The following is a 25,483-nucleotide window of genomic DNA, read 5'->3' as shown; positions in this document are numbered from 1 at the left end:
TATAAAACTGCATCAACTATATGTAAACATTCGTGAGTACTGAAGTTTAAGTCTAGATATTCAGAGAATAAGAATCGATACAAGTTTAACATAAAAAATCATATATTTTCATTTATAACTGAATAAATAACAGCTTCAGCGTCTGAGCAGTTAAAACATATCAAAAGAAACATTCGTTGTCATCAATCAAAAGAATGTTGGCGACTGTTCTCGTATTGATTAATAAAATCATTATATCTTAAAAACAAAACAATTATCTTAAGAGTTTCTATTCAATAACAGCTGTGTGTGCGATGATTGATAATAATTTGATTCTCAATAGAAATGTTATTGATAATAAAAATATATGATTTTTGATGTCGAAACACAACATATTTATATATAGTAACTGGAAGTGTAATTATACAATATATACACCAAATTAATCCAGTAAAGAGTTGTTAGAAGCATTGTTAGTACAAACAAGTTTTAAGTGTAAAAATCATCATATTGCCTACGCATAACTAGCCTAGCTTACTATCTTGGTGGTTAAGTAACCAAGATAGTTTGGATTTTTTGGTCAATTAGTTCTACCCGGAAAACAAAGAAGAAAGAAAATGAAATGTTAAAACTAATAATTAAGCACCTTCAGTATATTATCGGGTTAAACAAGTTGATCATATGTTTCGATATGTTTCAATGGATGAAAAATGTGTGCACAGCTACATAACTAATCTAGACTTATTGAATGACGTTATGAGGAGTATGGACTTACTTAGATTCTTTGACACTTTCATGGTATTGTTGTGAAATATTTCATTTACAAATAACTATCAGTTTTTAATCATTAGTTGTGGTTTTTCTTTGTTTTGAACCAAGTAAGGCATTTATCATACAATAATGGTATTCTTTATTTCAATACTATAGAGCTCCAGGCTTTTCCGATTTTATTGCAAACACACTAGGTTGTTTAATATATTCGTGGAACACTGTCTATCGACAGTAAATATTAAGGTTCATACTTGATAAGAAGGTAACTAATATTCTAACCGGCTTGGTTAACGCAATGGTAAAGGCGACAGGACGAATCTTGCTGGGGAATAGTCGTAAATTTGTCTTTGTGCTTGTTTAACATTTATGACTATCCTTAGGCAAGAGTGCAACATCCGACAAGGAAAATGATCCCAGTCACGCCAATAACCAGGCTGGGTAAGACCGGATGCCTTCTGGATTTCTAGATTGGTTCGGAGCCCACGTTAAACTGTAGGTCCAGTCCAGATAAACCCTCATTGGTAAAAGGAGGCTTTAAAATATACAAAAAAACATACTTTCTTCGTTATTTGTTGTATCTTGTTGCTGGATAAATTTGGGTTATTTGCACATCCTAGTTCCTTTTTAATACTGTTGGTAGCATAAAGCCGATTTTATATAAAAGATAAATAATCCAAATAAGATCCTAGATAGTAAAAACATTTCGGACGTATATGAATGATGGTTAAGAAACATTAACGTCGTAACTCTCCAGATATGGCGAATTTATATATGTTGTGCTTTTATTTCTACTAAAATCTTAGTTAATTACACTGTCTTAGTATTTTTATTATTAAAATAAATCAATATTTTGTACCTTTGACTTCTAGATAATTTCGCAGATCAAAAGTTATTTTGTGTAATTAACCTACCTAATTAATATCGTTGAAACAAGTGCATTGAATATTAAATATATCGATATATATTTGAGGGACTTTCTATATTATTATTTTAACAATAAAACAAACTTAAAAGCCTCAACAAGTGAACGATATTTTTTCGCTCTTTTCTGGTAATTTCTTGCCTGATATCGCTACAGATAATCGCTAGAAACAAAGTACACACATATAAACGAATGACGATATCTTTTTTTTGTTTACTCATCAGTTAATCGTGGTGATTAAATTAAAAATTTAACGATTTTCTTGAAAAGCTGCACGTTCCGAGAACGGACGTCTGCGTCGATGACGCAATAGGAAGATCTTCCGAAATTAAAACAAACACACGGTGACGTTTGGTCTTTTTGTCCCGCTATATATGTTTTTATTGATCCGTCAGATATATCTGACGATATCCCGAATCTGTTGTTGTCGCGTGTAGGGAAGCACAGAAGCGAAAAGGCACAGTTCGGACGTAGAAAGGAAAAACCGAACTGACGACAACATGTGTCGCATAAAAAATAACGTCGTTCGTAAATAAAAGAATTTAAACGCATTAAAGATAAGCGAGCAACTTGAATTTCACGTATGTGACTAATTAACGTCACTTAACTAATATACAACAGCAAGAACCGTAGCTAAAGAAATAATCGTTCGTCATTTTCTATTACTAGGACTGTTGCTTCGTTATAAGGAATTTACCATAGATGGCGCAACTATACTCTCTTAAGATATCGAACAAAACACTGAAATTTAAACTGCTGCTAAAAAGATGTCAAATACCTGTTAGAACCTTTTGGGGAACATATTCTGTCGATAAAAAATCGTGACAAAGAGTCCTGATTAACAGGAAAGTTTGCAAAAATTGGAAATTGGAAGCCCAAATCGAACAAAACCATCAAGCGGATTATTCATTACAATTGTTGCATTTATACAAGCAAAAACGCGATATAGATCTACAACAGACGTCTTATTTACCAAACGTTGCTCTTTCAGATTGTAACTTGTTTGATTTGGTATGTCTTATGATCTATTTGAGCAGTCTTTGAAATATGCCGCATTTTGAACAGCCTCAAATAAGAGGACGTCTTCTCATGTAACACAAGGGCTGAAAAGTCCCGGATCTAACATATAGATGGCGCTAGTTTTATTGCATTCGCCGGTATTTCATTTAATACTAACCTTCAAAAGAAACCTGTTAAAATATCATGATATTCTATTCATAAGTTTGTGAGTTATTGACACTAATTTTGTTATTTTCAAAACAATGGCTTTAAAAGTTTTATAAGGACTCCGCTCCATCAGAAACAATAATAGAACGTTGGGTTGCTGACTTCAAACGTGGTCGTAGAGCGATGGTAACCAAAAGATGTGGTAACATCAGAAAACGTGGAAAATTCAATAAAATCGTTTTGAATAATCGAAAACTGAAGTTGCGTGAGTTAACTAACATCGCGTATATATATGATGATGTTACAAAAACAAGAACGTGTTGATGATTCCGAGCAGTGCTTGGCCATGTTTAAACGTAGTAAACAGGAATGTTTCCATCGATATGTCACAATGGATGAAATATGGATACATCACTTCATTTCAGAATGAAAACAATCATCATCTGAGTGGACAACAGCTCGTGACAGGCTTATTTTGAGACAAAAGATAAGTCGTTCTACAAAAGTGCTATTGCAATAGTAGTGAGGCGCTGGAATGATTGTGTGGGTCTTGATGGAGATTACGTTGATGATAAAGCGAATTTTGAATAAAATACAGCTTTGTTACGCCCGGGGCTTTTCAGCCCATATGTTATAATCACAAAAATACGAAAAAAAGTGTTTATTATCGATTAACAGAAATACTAATAAGTGCATTAGCTTACTGTATTATTGTATGATCATTTTAATCAATTCAAAAAGTTATTAATGGAAAAAGATGGGTTTAATATATACTGAAAACATTTTCCATCATTTCTACCGTCTTTTACAGCCCTAGCAGCGTGTGATCGTGAGTCCTAGAAAGAGGACAACTTTACGTCTGTTCAATTTATTCAGTCGACGTCGGTAGACATCTGCAATAACATTTTCAGTTGATTTAGCAGATTTCTTCAAACCAAACAATAAAACTACATACAATTTTGATCGTTCTATAAATTTAACTGTTAGGTTAGAATCCATAGCGCTGATCGGAATACACACAAGCAAATATTGCATAGTTCTCCATCAACTCAAGTAAAATTAAATACCTTACAAGCAATATATAACTGTTATTACATATTAAAAGGAAAAACTGAATCAAATAGATCGAAAAAATCACATCACTACTTGAACGCCGAAAGTCCTTTATTAACAAGCCAAATACTTATTGTTAAAGTTGACACTTGACTGGAACGACCAAACGGTGCTTTCGTCTTAATTGATTACTAAATTTTGTTTCGTCTAGATATGAAATATTCATAAAAATATTATGTAGTAATCGATATATGTTAATTGGTATTGAAAGATGAAATTCGACCTTGTGTCTTTTTTTATAAATAGAAACCTTCAAGACTTCCAAAGGTCGAGGTATATACGGCAAGATGAACCAGAGAAAATGTTTCCACATATATTTCCATACGTAATAGCACCATTTTAAGAAAGATTATTGTAATTTTTTGAATGTTTTATTAAGAAACACATATTTTGTGTTTTGTTTGCTTATAGTTTTTCAATTTAGTCACTAAAAACTGAACATGTAATGGGTTAGTGATATTTAGCTTAAAAATTGCGATTATTGGCGTATTTTGGTAACAAGAGATATCAAGAATCAATTTTTGAACACTTTAAAAATAGAAATAAATAATAGAAGAAAGTTAGAAAATGGCTTAAAATTATTGTCATTGATATACGGAAGATTAAATATGATATCATAGTTTTAATCCATGTTCAAATAATATTTTAATGAAGCTTTTCATTGTTTTTATTATTGTAAGTGCATTTTAATTTGATTATACATAAATCCCAGAAAAATTACAATACAAATGTGTCGATACATCCAAAAAATTGACATTATGTGTTAGGTGAAGCCAGGAAGAATGATTGAATACAACAGACTGAACCCTCTGGGGTTGGCTTAATAATTTTAATGTAAAAACATGTAATTTAGAGTCAGTTTTAATGTCATTATATTAAGATTAAATCCCAGAAGAATGCAATTTTAAAAACTCTCTCAGACTCTGATAAAGAGAATCACTCTGTTAAAAAAATTAATAAAATAATTAACAAGAAGAATGTAAAGAAAACGCAGCTTTCTTCAGATACTGAAGAGGATGGTTATTGTCGAGTGTGCGCCGAGTTGTATTCAGAGCTCAAGTGACACCTTTGAATGGTTTAATAGACCCCTTTTTGATGAATGAATCAGAAACCTTTATTCATTATTAAGTAAATTTTATAAAGTTTTTTTGATCGTAATATGCGGTCAAATAAACAATAAAACACTTATTTAAGAATAACTCTTTCTAATATGTTCTTTGAATCGACCTTATACTGATTTGAACAAAATCCTAATCAAATTACACCTCCTATCGTAAGACACTGTCCTAATTTAGGAAGTTAATAGGTTAATGAAACAATTAAATTAAAAAAAACTACTTGGATCTAATAACCGCTCGTCAGTGACTCACACGTCATCGTTTTATTATTGCAAGTGCATTTTAACTTGATTAAATAGAGATCAGGCAAAACTTTATCAATGTGTCATAGAACATCGGAAAAATTGAGAACATAAGTTAGAAGAAGCCATTAACAATGAGATGATACAAGAAACTGAGGCCTTTTGAGTTGATTTAATAACAATTTCAGTGTTGAAACTGGAAAGCAAGTCATTTGGTCGGTTTCATTGTAACTAAGATTGACAAAATATTGAACTTTATGAAACTATAGGTGCTGTGTAGATTTCATGACATTTTCACAAACCTCTTTTATTAATCGTAGTTAGCTGTGAACATATAAATCCGTACATATCTCTCCCAATTCGTGGGAAAAATAAATAGAGTTTGGTGGACAAGTCAAATATTCCCATACAGGCCTGACCTTATGTCATTTGATTACTAGTTATTTCGAAGTTTTCTTGATTCAGGAAGTTAATTAATAGGTTAATGAAACAATTAAATTAAAAAAACTACTTGGATCTAATAAATGCTTGTCAATCACTCACACGTCATTGTTTTTATGATTGCAAGTGCATTTTAACTTGATTAAATAGAGATCAGGCAAAACTTTATCAACGTGTCATAGAACATCGGAAAAATTGAGATTATAAGTTAGAAGAAGCCATTAACAATGAGATGATACAAGAAATTGAGGCCTTTTGAGTTGATATAATATCAATTTCAGTACTGAAACAGGAAAGCAAGTCATTTGGTCGGTTTCATTGTAACTAAGATTGACAAAATATTGAATTTTATGAAACTATCGGTGCCGTGTAGATTTCATGACATTTTCACAAACGTCTTTTATTAATCGTAGTCAGCTGTGAACATGTAAATCCGTACATATCTCTCCCAATTCGTGGGAAAAATAAATAGAGTTTGGTGGACAAGTTAAATATTCCCATACAGGCCTGACCTTACGTCATTTGATTACTAGTTATTTCGAAGTTTTCTTAATTCATTGGAAGTTAATTAATAGGTTAATGAAACAATTAAATTAAAATATTAATTGCTTGTAAATGACTCACTCGGATGTTGGTGTTGCAATAAATATATATTATATCGAAGACCTGATATATTAAATTCAAATAGTTATAAATAAGTTTATAACTATTTGAATGCTATAAATAAATAGGCGTGATAAATGTGTCACTTTCGCTTATCAGCTTCATCGATTGTTTGATCATACATTTAGTACGACGAATTCAATTAACTAAAGCTGCTCGACTTACCTGAAGTTGCATTTCTTGCACCTGAAAAGTGTCCGTTTGCTATCCGCGTTGGTTTTCTTCTTATCCATACATACGGCGTCGAGGAGGATTTGCTCGACGGACTTCAGGGGAGGGGGCGGCTTCAGGACCCCGACCTTCAGAAGAGAGTTCAAATCGCCGGCGGATATCGCCTTGGTCTTGTCCGTTTTGCTGGTGGAGGGCGACGAATTCCTGTCGTAATGTTTGGGTCTTGTTCCGGATCCGCCACTGGTTTCCGATGAAGACTGGAGACTACTTAATGGAATTTCGGTTAGGTACTTGTTGTATTTGGAGTAGTTTCGACGGCCAGTCTCGTCCGTCATCAGCACGCTGGCCTGTTCGTGAGCCTGATCGCGAACCGACTTCAACTTAATGTGTTTGGTGATGTCCCAGCGCCAGTTCGATCGATACGAACACAGGGAACACTCGAACGGTTTCTTGTTGAGGTGGCCGACGATGTGCACGTGGAACCTGGATGCCGTGGACGCCCAGAAGGTGCAGTGAGGGCATTTGAACACGCGCTTATGTTGGGCCACCGATATGTCATTGCCGTGGGTAGGGATTTTCTCGGTGGTCGGCACGGGGGAGTGATGGATGCCGGCCGAGATATTGTTATTGGTGTTGAGGTTGTTGTTATTTTCCTGCCCGGCTGAGCTGTTATCGCTGCACGCGGGCGATTGGGACCACATCGACAGATCCAGCGATATGTTATCGTCATTTTTATCTTCCGTGTACTCGTAACTCGAGTCGTCCACCTCGATGTCCATCGGGACGGTGATGTTGTTCCAGACGAACACCTTGTTCTCCATGGGGTGCGGTTTGGTGTCGTACTCGCCGTCCACGCTCTGCCTGTCCTCGTCGATCTTGAGTTCGTTCTCGTGCTCGGACAGAGTATCGTCTTCCTGCTTCGTCTCATAGGAGAACATCCTCAGCGCTTCCGCGCAGGTTCGTAGGTGTACGTGGAGATCCGCGCTCGACTTACATCTATGCCGACAGTACTGACACCGAGAGGCACTGATATTATGCACCGGGATGACGTTAGGAACTTTACTGGTCTCCTTACCGCAGGATTTCTGATGCTTGACCTGTTCGGTGAGGCACTTACTCTCGTAACCGCACAGGTTACAGATCAGGTTCGACCTGGAGCCGAGCTCGGGGCCGAACTTGTCGAAGAACGACGCGTTCTTCGCCGTCTTGGTCTTGTTCTGTTGCGCGCTGAACACTGGTATAAGATCAGGTACTTTGGGTATCGCGGCGTGCTTGAACACGTCCTCGGAACCGAACAGGGACGCCAGGTCCTTGAGCGCGCTATTCGCCGACCGACGGCAGATGTCGTTCATGTCCTTCTCGCTCATCGCCAGCTCTTTGGGCTCGGGGATGTCGGCGGACCGGAAGTTCGGCAGCCTGTGCCTGCCGGACGAAGCGGCCGGGATCGGGATCAGGTTCGGTATGGGCCGGGGGTTCTTGCGCGATGCCCCCCGCTCGATTATCTCGCCGTGGAGGTTGTGGAACTTGCGCTCGTGCTTGGCCATCTCGGAATCCCAGGCGGTCTTGAAGTTACACAGTTTGCACTTATTCTTGATGTAGACGTTGCCATTGGCGTGGTGGATGATGTCGTCCGGGTGGATGAAGTCCGAGTGGCGGCTGTTGGTCCGGTCCGACAGCTTGGCGGGTAGGACCTTCGTCTTCTTGGGCGTGATCTTGATTTTCGGCTTCGGTTTCGGTCCGGGCTGGTCGTCGTGGGAGAGCTGATCGGCGTAGGGCACGGGTTCCGGTTGGGGCACCACCTGAAACACACCGGGCGCGTTTAGTTGTGAGCGTTGGCGCCGGGAACGGTTCCACCCGAAAAGCGCGCGCGGTTTGGGTACCGATCGGTCGTGATGAGAGCGCGCGATAAGCGACGAGAGACTAACACATCCGCAGGTACGTACGACGGCGCACCTTGCTAGACTACGACGAGCCGCTGCGGGTTTCGTGGGTACTCGCTTGCCGCACGATCGTTTCCGGTACGACCTTCACGGAATTGGAACAAAACGAAATTCGTAAACAGACGGGCGGGGCGGGAGGACGGGGAGTTTTCACGGGGCCGCAAGTTCGAACCGAACCGCCGGATATGTGTCATAATTTTTCTTCGATCGATCGTCTATATTCCCAAGTCAAACATTTCGATAACGATAGATAACCGTGTTGATTGATTTTACTTCGAGCGATTTTCCTTCGAACAGCAATAAGCACGCTCAACAGTCCGATTTATATATCGGAATATTGCTATTGTCACGCTGAATCAGTTTGAACGGTTTACAATAGGTGGCACAACATATCTACAACAGCACGCACGGGAAACTTCGCTCATTTCTTAAGTATTCGCGTAATATTTTCGTCCCAAAAACTCAACTAACAATTCTTTATTTTTTAAGGAGATATTCTAGTTTAAAAATTTGATTTTTGTTATATGATCAAAGCTTAACCCTTTAAAAGTATGTTCTAATAAGGACTAATTTAAATTATTTTTGGCCTTAAAAATATTTATTTATTTGGTATTAGACCTATAAATCACTTTTTAATTATTTTTTTTTAATTTGAACTTTATGGTGAAAATTCGGAATTACAATGTATTTCATTCACAGTGTTTTTCATAGATAGCCGCTATTTTTTCCTATCTTTCAGTAATTTTACGGATTCCATATCGAAAGAACGTTGTATTTTTGAGAATATCCATGAATATACCAATTTCTTGAGTATCTTCATAAGAAATAAAGCGCTGCTCAGACAGGTCACGACAGAAAAAACACTCGATTTGTCCAAATATCTAGAGTAGTATATCTAGCACCCTAATAAACCAAAAAAAGCTGAGAGCTTATCTCGATTTGTTAAGGCATTATAGTGCTACTGCAAGCCCTTTTACACTACTAAATCTGTTGCTCATCATCTCCATCACCTGTTTGTACATTCTTGTTAAAGTTCTCATGAAATTCTCATTGATATCTCCGACCACAGACAGTGTGTCTTGACTATCCGAATTATTAGCAATTTTTCTTGCATATATTTCTTTTTATCATTCCAATATAATCATTAGCACTTATGAGGAATATCTGTATATACTTGTTTGTACTTTATTCTTTAAAATATGTACGCATTGTTTAAAATCCTTATAATAGGTGGTGTAAAATTAATTTCGGTTTTCTACTCATTTAATGAAGGTATACTATTTATTATAGGTTATATATTAGGTTATTAAGAAATACGATTAAAATAGTTGCTATATAATGAATAGAGAAAATACAAAGATATTGGATGAATCATATAAAACAACAAAAATACTTTGAATTTCTGGCAACACAATCATGATTTAAAACACAATCTCCACAAAAGAAATAGTACTGATAATTACTATCCCAGAAAACTTCTGGCATTCTATAGCTTAGTGAACGGCGTCAGTTGTTTCTTATCCAAATGTCAAATATTTACCTACATACAGTTATAAACAATATCAAACATGATTCCACAAAATTCCAAGTTGAGACTAATCTACATCAAGCCGGCTATGACTATATGAGCGTTAAAAATAACGTGAAACTAAGTTTATGTAAAACAAAAGTTCTATTTTTAGAGTGGTAATGATGACGACATTACAAAAAATCATAGAAAATTACGAAAACCTATGACTCTATGATAGATTTATGTCATTATAAATAATTGAATTTAAATTCAAATCTATTAAAATTTACATCCATAAAACAGGAAAAAAACGTTATCGACAAATTAATTTAAAAGATTAATATTTAATATATCAGTAGATAATAATAAGAATGCATTTATTTGGGGAATTAAAATTGATATATATATATATATATATATATATATATATATATATATATATATATATATATATATATATATATATATACCATATATTATAAATTCACACAATAATTAAAATGGTGATATATTTAAACTGCATATGACGAGGACACTTAGCCAAATCTAATTTTAGTCCAATAATCTGATTAGATAGGATATCATTTTTCTGTATGACGAATATTTCTTGGAAAAACCATATAAGTGTAATGAAAAGTTCGCGGCACATCCCTTAATATGCTCTCTGGAAGCTGCGTGTGGGTACGTTAGGCTACCTTATGAATAATTGCACAACAATACTTCCATTTTTTGAAAGTATACATTATTTAAGACTCTTATTGTGCATTTAGTTACTAAGAAATTCGTTGAAAAACAGCACGCTGATTAAAATAAAAATATGTCGATCTAAAATGTATTTTCGATTGATTGCTCATTGTTTTCTTGAATTTCGAATGTGTTCTGTGTGGGTAGGGAATTATGGGTATTGCATTAAAATTGTTGTTAATTTTAATTGATAACATCAAATCTGATCGGCACGAAATATGAATTATTTATAATATGTGAACTAATTTTGATACTTCATATTCCAAGTTGACCAGCTAGAACCAAATGGTCTTTTGCTGATGTCGCTTCGGGTACGGGATAGTGAAGTGTTTTGCAGGCGACAGAGGCCCTGGGTTTGTGGATGGGTAGGGATTTAATCAAGGTGTTGTCGTGTTCTAAGGCGCCTACGGAGAACCTTACACTGAGCAAGTCCGTGAAATTCTTCATAAATTGGATGCCTTATTCGAGGTGAGTGTTGACGTTCCTCATAAACCATGGGGCATTGAGTAACACGCGCACTTTTTTGGACATACCTGTACCGCATCTCTGCTCCGTAGAGGCAGAGTGGACGGACTGGCACTTTGTACAGAGTCGTTTTCTGGGGGATTGGGAGTTTACTTTTTCTGTAGAGGAGAGGAAATAGTAGGCTGTACACGTCATTGCCTTTGCGAATAGCGTGCTGTATTTGAGTTGACCATTGGAATCTCTGGTGGAACTGGAGACCGAGGTATGACACTTTCTGGAGCCTGGGATAGGGACTTTGTTAATTTGGAGGCGATAGGCGTGGAACTCCTTCTTGCGGTGGAATAGAATAGCCTGAGTTTTACTCGGGTTTATCTGCAGCCGTCATAATTTGTACCACGCAATCGCCTGGTTCAGTTGGACTTGAAGTCTGTCACGAATAGCGTCGGTACTATAACCGGTTGTGAAAAAAGCGGTATCATCTGCATAAAATGCTGTGTGGGAATGCTTGTGGAGTGGAAGATCAGCCATATAGAGGTTGAATAGGGCTGGGGCTAGTGGAGCACCGATCTACGTCACCGATCCTCACTTGAAAGGACCCACCGTGCCAGTATGAATCTATCAGGGATATAAGGTCATTCGGTAGACCAAGCTGTTTTGCTTTGAATATTAGATCGTGGTGCCATACTTGATCGAAAGGTTTCAGAACATCTAAAAATATGGCTTCAGTTTCTCGACCTTTCCTTAATACATGGTGGATTGTTGCTGCGACGCGAACAGCTTGATGAAGGCTTGAATGTTTGGCAAGGAAACCGAATTGTTTTTTCGGGATTACGTGGTGTGCGTATGTGAAGTTGTTTAATGCGTGTAATATCGCTTTTTCGGCAAGTTTGGAAAGTGAACTAATCAGGCTGATGGGCCTATAGTCAGATTGATTGGACTTGGCTTTTTTTTTAGGAATAACGGCGACAAGCGCATGTTTCCAGTTCTTCGGGAAATGCTTTAACGTCAGGATAGAGTTGATGATGTTAGCAAGCTGTGATAGTGAGGTTTTTCAGATGGCTTACTGTTATATCATCTGGGCCTGGATCTTTTTTAGAAGACATACGTTTAATGGAGAGCTCAAGGTCTCTTTGGAGAGATTATGTTCTTCAGAGGATATACTGATTGGAAGTCTTTCCTCTTTAGAAAGGGGATTTATGAAGCACAATGTCTATTGAGGTGGGCCAAGAGATGGATTACATTTCATTTGATTCTTGAGAATTTCGGTTTTTTTTTTCGGATTTGCTAAGGCGATGTCAGTGGAGGAATCGACCTTCAGAGGAGGGATTGCGTTCGAATTTTTCCCCATTACGCTTTTGGCAGCGCACCAGTGGTCATGCCGGAAAAAGCAAATTCTGTTTAGCCAGTACATGTTGCCCTAGTTACAGCCATAAAGTATTAAGACTTAAAAGTTGCGATTAAATAAAAGGAAAAAACTGACAGATTTATTGCTTTTGGTATGAAATTATGATTATAGATCCAAATGTGGAAGAGTATTGCTTAGCCAAGTTACTATTCCTAATTGGAATTCCTTAAGTCCTTCATTATATTTAATGTGCATTGTATACGTGTTTATTCCCAGATCCTTATGTTGTGTGTTTATTTCCTGAACATATCGAGAAGGAAAATATGGTTATTTAAGTTCAATATTGGGATCCGCAGAAGTTGTTGGGGCCACATTGGGATCTTTAAAAGAATTAGAACTAAGTAGAAAGGTTCTTTCAAACGAAGTAAAATGAGAAATTTTTTTCATATATTTTAGTCTCCTTTTACCAACTATGGGTTTATCTGGACTGGGCCTAAAGTTTAACATGGGCTCCGAACCACGGTCCTCAGCATTAAGCCTACCGACTGGCGAGTGACCAATTTTAGAAATCATCCCAGAAGACATCCGGTCTTACCCAGCCTGGTTACTGGCTTGACTGGGATCATTTTCCTTGTCGTTTTTATGCTCTTGCCTGCGAACCAGCAACTACCGCAATAGAAGGGGGACCGTCCTGTCGCCTTTAGCCTTTAGTCGTATCGCCCCAATCAAGCCGGCTTGTTGATATTTATTCGCAAGAATTGTATAAAATGAAATATATGATTACACTTGGTAACTCAAACATTATCAATATTTTATTTCTACTTGTCATCGCAATACGATTAAACTTTGTTGCTACAAAGGATGAATAAAATAATTTAAGGAAAATAGTAGATTTTCGAACATCAATATTGATTTCGTAATAATCATTCAATGGATAATCAAAAGGAATTCGAAATATATGGCTATATATTTGTGATTACACCTAAATGTAAACATGAATTTCCTCTGCTGTTGGAACCATCGATAATAAATCAAAATTCCTTTTATGAATGAAAAGAAATTGGATAACTGAAGTTCATACCAAAATATGGCGTCATGAGATGCGAAAAAAAAGTTTTACAGGCAGACGTGATATTGCAATATGACAATACTCAGCCACTATCAAAACAGTTGACAAATCATTGGTTCTGATTAGAGAATGATGTCATATGCGAAGACAACTTCCGGAAGTGATATTACGAGTTATCTTTTTTTACATTGACGTTTGCTAGAACAATTCTCACCAACCAATTCAATAATTATTATGAAGTTTAATTAATTTAAATGGTTTTATTGACACCTTCAGTAACATAATGATGTTTATCTAAATTTAATAAAATGTGAAGTGTATTAACGCTCGAAATATTTGTACATTTAAAAATACATAAGTACTAACTTGTACATTTAGTAAACCAATCGTTATCAGTATTATTTTGATAATGACACTTGGATAAGTGTCTTCAAACTAACTGATAAAGATTGTTGCATTCCTGTATTTGAACTAACTAAATATAACTATAAATTAAATCATATTGAAATGCGGTACAACATACAAAACCATTTATTAGATCTACGACTTAATGTTCACGGATTTCACGTGTGTCGGTAATTAATTTCCGATTTTTGTAAAAAATTCCACTAGTTAGAAATATGCATGTCATTTTATTCTACAGCAATTAACTTCAAAACTATAGAAATTACGTTTCGCAAAAATAACAAAAAAATTATAGATTTATAATATTTCGAAAATGTCGTGTTTTGTGCCTGAAAATGCGCATTTGCGGGACGCATTATTTTTCTTGTTAGTTCAAAAGAAATAAGCCGCTGGGATATCGTTTCCTAGTAGAGACTTACGGTGATCATGCTGCAGCCATAAGAACATGTGAAACGTAGTTTTTACTATTTAAATGTTAAAAGTTGAATGTCAGTTTATGAAAAGTGCCGATAGATGGTAGATGTAAAATATATAAATGCGCTAACACAAGTCTCGTTTTGTTCGAAACTTAATTTTGTGTATATGTTACACGTAAGGCAAAATAGGAATAAAGAAACAATGATTGAAAATAAGGAACGCTTCAGGCCCCCGGACCCGCTTCTAACCTAGGTGATTTGGCAAATGTTCTAACTAAACTAGAACAACAAAACGGTATTGCCTCCACCGGGAATCAAACCCGCTATCTCCGTTTGGGAGCTAAACGCTTTAAGCATTACAACATAGAAGCAGTTGTCTGCAATATTTCTATGAGGTCTTATATGTTATAGTCAGTGCTTATAAGGCAAACTCGTCGGCTTTTGCACTGAACTACTTCCGATTTTGGGTCACATCAGTTCAGAAATAACATATTACATAAATATCTGATTATTTTAGATAAAAAATATGTGAAAACTTTTTTTCGCTCATCATATCTGTAGTTCTATATCATCCCATCAGATCCTGTTGTATATATATATATATATATATATATATATATATATATATATATATATATATACAGCCAAACATAGAACATCCTCCTTTTTCGAAGTCGGTTACAAAAGTTCCTCTTGTGTATCTAATCGCACGTAGAGGAAATGTCAGTACTAAATCCTGGAAACTGTTGAGGCTGTTACTGCAGAATGATACTGTAAATGACTGAACAAAATACTGGAGAATATGCTTACGTTCATCAATAACTTTAGAGCCTGAAATTTACATTCACGACAGTATTCAAGTTGTTTTAAATAAAATAAGTTTCAAAAATCATCAAAAACACCCTATTGCTAAAATGACGCGACAAAATGATAAACATGAAACAAGAAAGAATAATGAAATTTATAACGTTTAAAATTTTCCGTCAATAAAATAATCCTTTTATTACATAAGATATGTTGTTCTAATACCTTAATAGTTCTGTTAAGGTGTTTCCCGATATCACTAAAACTTTTATAAAACTATCAAGATTGGCAAAGTCACCTTCATTGTCGAAATGTAACTTGAGTGAACTTAACTAAGCAAACATTACACGGTTGGTTTTTATTACTTTTGTATGGAAAGAGAGATTAGATCGATAAAATACAATACCAACGATAGTAACTTATCAGGCTTAATTGCAGGTAGTATTTTTTCTTTGACTTGAGCGTTCTTGAGATAGAAGAACAAAGCTATCTTCGTTGTTTTCGATGACTTGAGACTTGATAAGCAGTTAAATTGCAATACGTCGTTTGAAAAGTTATCGGTATAACTTATACAAGGTATTTAATTATTAAGAGCAATTTAATTCTTCCAGTCAGATCACTAAACATTTATATTCGAGCCTCGTTAGAAATTGATTTAAAATGAGACACTGTAAGAAAATGAACATCATGACGATTGTATAAGTTTTTTAATGAATATACAACGCACACGCTACTATTTTGATTGCCTATAACTTTACTCAAAGAAATGATAAGTAAGTTTGAATTTCACTAAAAGTTTATTTGGTCTTTACATTTTTTTTCGTTACTATTGAAAAATTATATCGACTAAATGGTAACCGCGATTCGCTATGCAACTTTTGGCTCTTTTTAAGGCACTTTTCATGACATCCTGCAACATCTGTAGCTGAATTTCTTCAATTCCGCTACGAATATCGTCTTTAAGATGTCGGATCATTTGAGGCTTATTCACATAAACTCGTTATTTAAAAAAAACCCATAAGAATAAGTCTGGTGCTGTTAAATTCGGAGATCTGACTGGCTATGTTAAATCGCCACTTCACGATATTAGTCTTCGTGGAAAAACGTCATTCAGTAATGTTTCCAGCACGAATACCACACCATACAGTTGTTTTTAGTGGATGCAATGAAAACCAACTGTTCTGTTTATTGACGTGGCCACTGAGAAGAAAATGGGCTTCATCGCTCATTAACAATTTAGATGAAAAATCTTCAATTTCACCAGACAGCCTTAGAATTGCATTACTGTACTCTAGTCGTTGATCAGGATCTTTCGGTAGTAATTTTTGGACTAATTTGATTTTAAACGGGAACATTTTCAAATTATTTTTCGAAATTCGCCCTAAACTACGTACAGACATGTGTAATTGGGAACCACGTCTCCGAATTGACGTTTCTGCAGACTCTGCAATACTACTGCGCACCACAGTCACATTTTCAGTATTGCGGGACATCCGTTATCTTTCAGAACGAGGCCAGTCGTACGTATTGTCGAAAATTCGCATGTAAACGATAAATTGCCGTTTTGTGAGGCACTGGACGATTAGGATATTTTGTAGCAATAATGCAACGATTATTTTCAATAAATATTGTCACTATTTCTGCCCGTTCTTGTGACGTATATTTATACATAACAAAATGTAGACGTCTATACAACATAATGGTTAAGGCGAAATTGAAACGTCAAAATGGTAGCGGGAATTTTGCCCCACCGGTTATTTATAATGTTTGCAAAATACTTACAATATAAAACTACAATAAAATGAATTCACACAAAATATCTGACATTCTGAAGATATTAATGAGACCGAATGGTCAAATTGTATTCGAAAATCTTTTTAAAAGCTTGACTTGAAATGTATACCACAACAGTTTACAGTTAAAGTTATAGTCAAGTTAAAATAACAACTAAGAGATGATTCATTACAATTATATATGATTATATTTTCAAAAAGTTTTTATTCTGTTAATTTTCTACAATGAATATCTTTCTAAGCCACCCGGTATTATAACGAATTGTAGATCCTCGATATCAAAGACATAAAACGCTCACCAATGAGAAAATAAGGCCCAATCTTTTACGTAATTGAACTTTATATCGAAATCATAGTTAAATGCAGTGGCATGTCGCGAACTGCTTACTAGCGGTCTAATTTCTTTCGGAAACACCAAACACGCAAGAGCTGAGTTGTTGTCTTTCGTACAATTTATTTTCAAACTCAGCATAAATATCGAAAAAACACGACTCCCTCGAATTCGTCCGACTAAGCACATAATTTAGCCTATGAATTAGAATGCAAATATTGCAGACAAAGGACGGGACGGATAGGTGTGTGACTGTTGCAATGTTTAACTTTATTTCTTATCGGGCCTCGGGTCATCGCAAACAACAGAGATGGCGTTGTTCTTCTAATGCACTGGCTCAATAGTCCCTGGCCTATATTAATAAAATAGCATGCACCCAGCAGATAACTATTTATTTATCGATATAGTTTGCTTCTGCTTCATTCCAGGTAGGTTTCTTTTCATACAGTGATATTTTGGAGCCTATATAATAACTGACAACTACGAGGGCAGTTTTATAAGTTAGTTACTTTTTGAATTCCCGTACAGTAAACTAAGCCTTTCAATTATTAATAGACTACTATAAGATTTTGAACTGTGTCATTTAGTTTGCATTTAAGAAGACTTTGACAGCAAACAACCTCTAGAATTTTAACAAAAATCAAGATACGGAATAGCAGGTCAATTGAAAAGTCCCCGGCCTGACACATAGATGGCGCTACTAGAATTAAATCCACATGTTTTTCAGTTAGCCCTAACCCTCAAAAGATGCGTGTATAAATTTGACAGCTGTCGGATCATTAGTTTGTGATTTATAGCAACTTTTGAACAAGCAATGAAGTAACTTTTGTTACTGTGAAAAAAATGGATAAAAGGAATTTGGCGTGTTGATAAAATACTGCTTTTTGAATCGTACTACAAAAATGGTATCCAAAAGTTGGAGGGTCGCTATAATCAGTGTATCACCTTTGAAGGGAATTATATTGAATAGAAAAAACTAATCTTGCCAAAAATATGTGTATTACTATCGTAGGCCGGAGACTTTTCAATTGACCTGTTAAATACATCAATATGTATTCGAATCTTGTATCTTTGATTTCGAGGTCATGGTGCAGGCATCTTCGTTGATTACGTAACGATAAACATTGGTAAGTAATCGTAGAACCTTGTTTTGGCAGTAATTCTACTGCGACTCCATAGTAATGCAAGTTATTAGTGAGAATTCTACCCCATCCAGCACATACTTCATATTTAGTTCCCAGCGACTATTTTCTGTTTCCAAACCTCAATAGATGGCTGGATAGAAAGATATATGGATGAAATCAGATAGTAAAAACTCTAAACTCAATGTAATGCGTTAAAATCAGGTCATGTTGGGAAACTAAAGATTTTTTTGACGAAAAAAATATCTTCGATTCGAAATGTCACTGAACGACACGAAATGAAACAAATAATATCCAAGCAACATTATGCAAACATTATTAAAAGAAGTGGAAAAATTTAAGAAAAAACGTGAAGGCTTCATGGCGAATAATTTTGCCACTTGTGTTACGTTTTAGCATACTATCAGTTCAGCTATATATAGTCACTTCGCGGCTAGAGCAAAATGAAAAATGATTGGCCGAGTACAAAGAACTTCAGCTTTTTGGAGAAAAATATGAAAATTGAGTCTTGCAGTTTTATTTTATCGCGAAGCAAATCAAAAATATAAATGAATACATTTTATTTACGGATATGCAAACATCACGACTAGCTCAGCTACTGATATACATGAATAGATGCCTGAGAATGAAATCTGTTACATAATAACTGTGTGTACATTATCAATTCTATTTATTTATCCTATTAAGTAAGTTAGAACTGTTAGTAGCAAGCGGGTGTTGTACAGACATTTTCTGTACGTAGTGCGTCTTTAAAATATCAATAAAAACGGTATTTTAGTTAAAATCAAATTAAACACAATAATATTAAATAAAAAAATATTTCGTACTACAATATCCAAAGTAAAATTAGACTCAATTTTGCATTATTTAAAGAAATTCGCTGTTGGGGCCCAACAAATACTATTAGAAACTTTTGATTTTGACATAAAGAATAACAGAGAACGTCCTGGATGATCAAAAATTTCGAAGACAATGAATTGCAACATTGATTAGATGAAACCCTTATTAGCTTAAACTCTGTGACTGAAGATTTATTACGACAATACCAAACGTAAAAAATAATGCACCAATCTAAAAGACTAAGGAAAATGGAGAAAACGTCATAGAAAAGATTTTGATTAAAATATGATATGATTGATATGATTCTTCTCTATAAACAGTTCTATATATGGATATCGAAAAGTTGGCCAAATGGACTGTTGGAAATAACTAGGCAGTTACGCAATTTGTGAACAGTACTAATCTTAAAACAATAGGAGTCTTGATGCCAAATAGTAACCTGAAAACGTTGTAGAGGTTCAGTATCAGAGAAATCAATTATAGTTAACTTCTATGTTGAATATAAACACTTCTTTCGTACATATACCGATTATGTTAAGCGTCTTGTTGAAAAAACAATAAAAGAACTAAAGTCAAGTTTCATGAGTTTCTATGTAACACTACCTAATGCATGTTTTTCCCTTTCCCCTTTTCTAACTTAGGTTAAACTCACTAAGTGATGTGTTATTATTGACTAATCTTATAATATCATATATTGAAAATAATTCATAAAGAAATAAAAACTATATCACTAGTTTTCAAGGAATTATTATCAACGTAAATTGTCAGACTGTACGTCTTTAAATGCGATAATACAATGAGTAATCAATGTTCGAATCCTGCTTCTTTGGCCTCCGTCTAACTGCTATCGTATTTATTCCATCAATAGTCGATTGAATCCAAGTTACTTCAGCTAGCATAAATAATAACAAGTTCAATTATAATTCATGCTTAATAACATCATGTTGGACAAAAAGCAGACCAGATTAGACTCAAAATCAAGTAACTGGTTAGTTGGAAGATACTCTCAACTTGACCCAAAATTAAAGAGATTGGTTTATCAGTCAATCATAAAGCCAATTTGGATATATGGATTGTAAATATGGGGTTGCACTAAAACATCAAACCAACTAGTAATCCAACGCAGCCAAAACAAATTTCTACGATTAATTACCAATGCTCATCGCTAAGTAAACAAGCACGATGACCTCGAAATCAAATAGATATACGAAGGAACCCAAAATTTCGGCTTAAAATATGAAATAGGTTGCTAAATCACAGCGACGTAGGAGCAATACAGCTACTGGACAACACGCGAGAATTCAGAAGATTGAAGCGAATCAAATCAAGTTTCATTTAAATAGTCGAGCTGTGAATTAATTTTAAAGTGAACACTTGTCGCATTTACTATAATCATTCTATAATGAACTGATTGTTGGACAGACTCAATAAAAAAATGAAAAATGATAAAATCAACCAACTAATTGCTCGCACGACAAAACGCTTCATCAGAAACCAAACCGTCTTTTTTTTCAATTCTCATACAAAATAATTGCTAGGAAAAATGCCCGGTATTTTGAAGAACCATTACATCACATTAGACGTTATGTAACCGACGATAAATACAAAAGTACGGAGACAAACTCGACTCATGGACCTTGAAAAAAAATTGAACATATTAATGATGTTCATTTTTTCATTTTTCGTGACCTCGCGAGCAAAAACGATCGAGCGTACCATTACGTCTTATTTGAAGATGGCGACACGAAATAATACGACAGGGTAAATAAATAGCAGCTGATTTCTTCGGAACAAAAAGCAATCTATCCGTGTTATAATTGGGCGGCGTACAAATATACTTTATCTGCAAGTTCAATTTGGCTTGCACAATAACATTGTGGTGCAATCAAACATAAACGGAGTCATCAAATGAGGATTAATCCCATGTTTATTAAGTTTTACATAAGCCTATAAATTAGTTTTAAATGTTGTTTAATTTGAAGCTTTATATGAAAATCAAAGTATTATCCATCGATAGCATCTACTTATTCTCATCTTTCAGGCAATTTACGGATTCCATCTCAAAAGAACGATGTGTCTTTTGAGGCTACCCACTGCTAGGATAGATAGATCACGCCTCATATGTCGGAACAACTCGTAATCAGAAGGAGCAAGGTCTGGATAATATGGCGGATGGCACTTTCCATTTTAATGTTTCCAAGCATATTTTGATCGTTTTAGCAACATATGGTCGAGTTTAATCGAGTAATGCCCTCAAATCCTCAGAACGCCCTTTGTCTTCGTTGTAAAAATCACCACTGTTAAATCAAACTGTTAAAAAATAGAAACCAGTATGCACAAGTATAAATCGATGCAGCAATGGTTTGCTATACGCTTTACATAGCATTCGATGACATTCGGCTGTTATTTTCTTCCGCAAATGTAATTTAATTGGTACAAATACACATACTTTCAACGCACTGAAAAAATATTTTCTTCCCACTTCGACGAAATACCTGACAAACCTGCAGAACCTATTTCGCTACTACTTACAATATCAAAGCTATTTGAGGAACTGATATTTAAACGTGTTAAACATTTGGTAACAATACCAGATTTCCAGTTTGGTTTTCGAAATCACCATTCAACAATCGATCAAGTGCACAGAGTAACTGCGGCTATTGAAAAAGTGTTTGAGGAAAAGAAATACTGCCCTGCAATATTCCAGGATGTCTCACAAGCTTTCGATCGGGTGTGGCATTTGGGATTAATCTGTAAGATGAGCAAATTGTTACCGCGTAACTATTGTCAATCGCTGGAGTCATATTCATTCGGAAGAAAATTTAGAGTATCGCACGAAATGGCGTTCTCGACATTTAAAAATATCTCCGCCGGAGTTTCACAAGGTAGCGTCTTAAGACCTCTCCTGTATCTGCTCTACACTGCTGAGATTCCAACAAAAAAAGAAATACTTCTTGGAACCTTTGCAGACGACACAATTATTATGGCAAAAGATATAGCTCTGCCTAGGGCAATAGAAAAAGTGCAAGTGGCACTCAACAAAATCTACAAATGGACGAAAGATTGGAAAATTCAACTTAATAGCTCCAAATCTATCCACGTTAATTTTGCATTGAGGCGAAATAATAAAAACTTCATTATATCACTCAATGGATGCCCGATCCTCAAGCAGAATCAGCTAAATATCTTGGAATCCATCTTGACGGTAGATTAAATCGGAAGCATCATGTTAGACAAAAAGCAAAACACATCAGAACCAAAATAAAACAACTATACTGGTTAGTCGGAAGATACTCTCAACATGATCAAAAATCAAAGAGGTTGATCTATAATACAATTATAAAGCCACTTTAGACCTATGGGGTGTAAATATGGGGTTGCACTAAAAATTCAAATCAACTAGTCATACAACGCTGTCAAAACAAGGTTCTTCGATTGATTACCAATGCCTATCGCTATGTAACCAATGAAGAACTGCACGATGACCTGGAAATCAAATGGATTTGCGAAGTTGAAACACGAAAGAAGATTAACTAAATCATACTAACGTGGAAGCAATACAACTGCTGGACAGCGAGCAGGATGTCAGGAGATTGAAGCGAACAAAACCATACGAACTTATATAAAGTGTATACATTTAGTGTAAACTATAGCTATAAGTTAATAATTAATAAATAATTATAATTTTATAATTGAGGAATACATACTGATGTATTTTCTCGCACTCATCTTGATTGTTAATTAAGCCAACTACATAGGAAAAGTAGTAATAAATTAATTGTAAATTAAGATTGTACTAAGCGTATCTAATAAAGATGTTATAAAAAAAAACTTCGACGAAATGACAAATACTGAAAAGTGAAGCCTCTCTGTTTAATACACAGTAACATCATGTGCTGTAAATCCTTTACAATTAATTTATAGACCTGATAGTATGAATATTTCAAAGTAATAATCTTTGGATGATTTGATCATGTTTTAAGTTTAGGTTAGAGCTATTTTTGTCGATGCAATATTGATCAATATATTTTCACATGAAATAATTATTTGGACAGATCTGCTGAATGAAAGATGAACGAATTCCTTCCAGACTTCTGTCTCACTGAATAAATATTTTTTACATCATTCTTCTCTTCTTTGACTTACGTTGACTTTGACTTCGTGCCTTTTGAAACAGCTCTCAGAAAGACCAAGATCATAGAAAGTGAACTGACAAATACGAGACTAATATTGTCACTGAAGAATATTTGAAGTTCTGCGAGAAAAACAACAGCGTATTGACAGAAATATTTAATATTTTCAAATAAAACAAAGTATAATTCTAAATTCCTATCACCAATTAATACCCAACTAACGAAATCACTATAAAATTAAAAGGCACCATATTACGTGATTACATGATATCAAGAAAAATACTGGCTACAGTAAGAAAAGGTCACTATACTCTCCAGATCCATTGTACAGGTAACCATCCATTACTATTTGTTCAGAGACTTTAGTCGAAATTAAATATATAGAAAATGTGTACAAATAAATGAAAAGGATTAAACTAGAATTTGTAATATATTAACAAAAAATTTATATTTGTTTTAAAAAATGTTCCATTAGTCAGACCGGGATATTTTCAGCTTATATATAGTGTGAGGATAAATTCTCGTTGAGTCAGTGTTATTTCGATAGTAAATAACTCGTAATATAGCCATGTGAACTTGCAATACCTGTCTTTATACATAAATAGAACATATAGAAAACCGTCGATATTTTTCAAATATAGAAGTTTTATCTCAAGAAAAAAAGCACGAGATTCAATTTTTGATGTTCTTGGTATTGACTTCGATGGACACCCATAAGATTTGAAGATATAGGATTGGCCAGTTTCAACACAAAATCAACAAGTGCCTGCATGTCAGTTAGCAGTTATTGGTCACCCAAACAGCTATTTCAGAGCATTTGGACAATATTAGAAACTTGCCTCCACATATATTGACCAAGTACAACCTATACCTACGTCTCAACATGTGAATTTTACTGATTACCCGGAAAAATAGAAAACTTTTTGAATAAAATTGTAATTGATGCAAAATTATGATGAAAACTATATTTTTCCAGAAAGCAAAACGTATAGTCGTGGGTCAAAATGGAACCTTAACTTGAAAGAAGGTTTTGGCACGGGAGAATTTCCCATTACGCTGCGTATTCACTAGATCCCCCCGACTAGCATTTATTCCGGTCAATTCATTACAATAGCAATTAATTACCTCATGGTACAAAAAAGTTAAGTAAAAATTAAGGTATACATCATAACAATTTATGTAAACAAAAAAATCTATTGGTGTTCAGAACATCGTAAGCATTACATGAGCAATACACAGAAATAAACTATATTCACAAAAGAACACATGAGTTCATTTAATGTATGTTCTTCGCAATTTTTTATGACATATCAAACACAAATAATATACATGCAAATCCTATTTTTATCTAAAGCTTTTAATTTTCCCCCATTTTTCATGGAATAGAAATGAACCTGAGACTTTATCAAGTGAGTTTAGCTTCACTAAAAAAAGAAACTTCAATGTTAAATTTCCCAGAACTTTTATTTATCACGTGCTCAAATATGATTTCGTCTGTATTTAAGTAAATGGAAAACATTTGTCTACTTTTATAATGAAATATTAACCGAAAATTCACCGAAATATTAGAAACCAAGAATTTGAAGAAATACCAGTAATTAATTTCTTTAGTTATTCATTTATTAATGCTCAATCTGAAGCTAGTTCCCACTCTGTAGAAGTGTGATAGTATCTTGAATATCTTCCTCTGGGTGTCATGGACCTGTTCTATATCTTTTTATCATTTTATCATCTCTTTATCATTCTTTTAAAACATTTCGACATAACAAGAACATTTTTTTAAAAAGCTTGCAGTCTTAGATATCAAAGGAATTATGTATTAATTAATGGCAGACATCTGTGGGATTTCCACAGTGATTAAAGTCGATTTGATTGCACGAAAATTAACTAGAAAATATATTTTGTTATTCCAACTAGCTCTTTCGTAAATATCTTGTGGAATTACTGTGTAAACATAAA

At 34.8% G+C, this 25,483-nt stretch overlaps 1 protein-coding gene across 5 annotated transcripts in view; it reads right to left on the bottom strand.

Annotated features, from left to right (window-relative positions):
• Nucleotides 1-25,483, bottom strand: part of LOC143201994 (uncharacterized) — a 195,764-nt gene that overhangs the window by 24,300 nt on the left and 145,981 nt on the right. For all 5 annotated transcript variants that reach the window (XM_076413256.1, XM_076413258.1, XM_076413259.1 and 2 more), the window contains exon 3: nucleotides 6,582-8,386. In XM_076413256.1, coding sequence (XP_076269371.1) covers nucleotides 6,582-8,386 — 1,805 coding nt within the window. The remainder of the gene's footprint in view (nucleotides 1-6,581; nucleotides 8,387-25,483) is intronic.

This window comes from Rhynchophorus ferrugineus, unplaced genomic scaffold (assembly GCF_030347505.1).
Source record: "Rhynchophorus ferrugineus isolate W39M unplaced genomic scaffold, kcgeb_rfMv2 rfM9, whole genome shotgun sequence".
Taxonomy (NCBI): domain Eukaryota; kingdom Metazoa; phylum Arthropoda; class Insecta; order Coleoptera; family Curculionidae; genus Rhynchophorus; species Rhynchophorus ferrugineus.
This window is presented reverse-complemented; position numbering and strand designations above follow the sequence as displayed.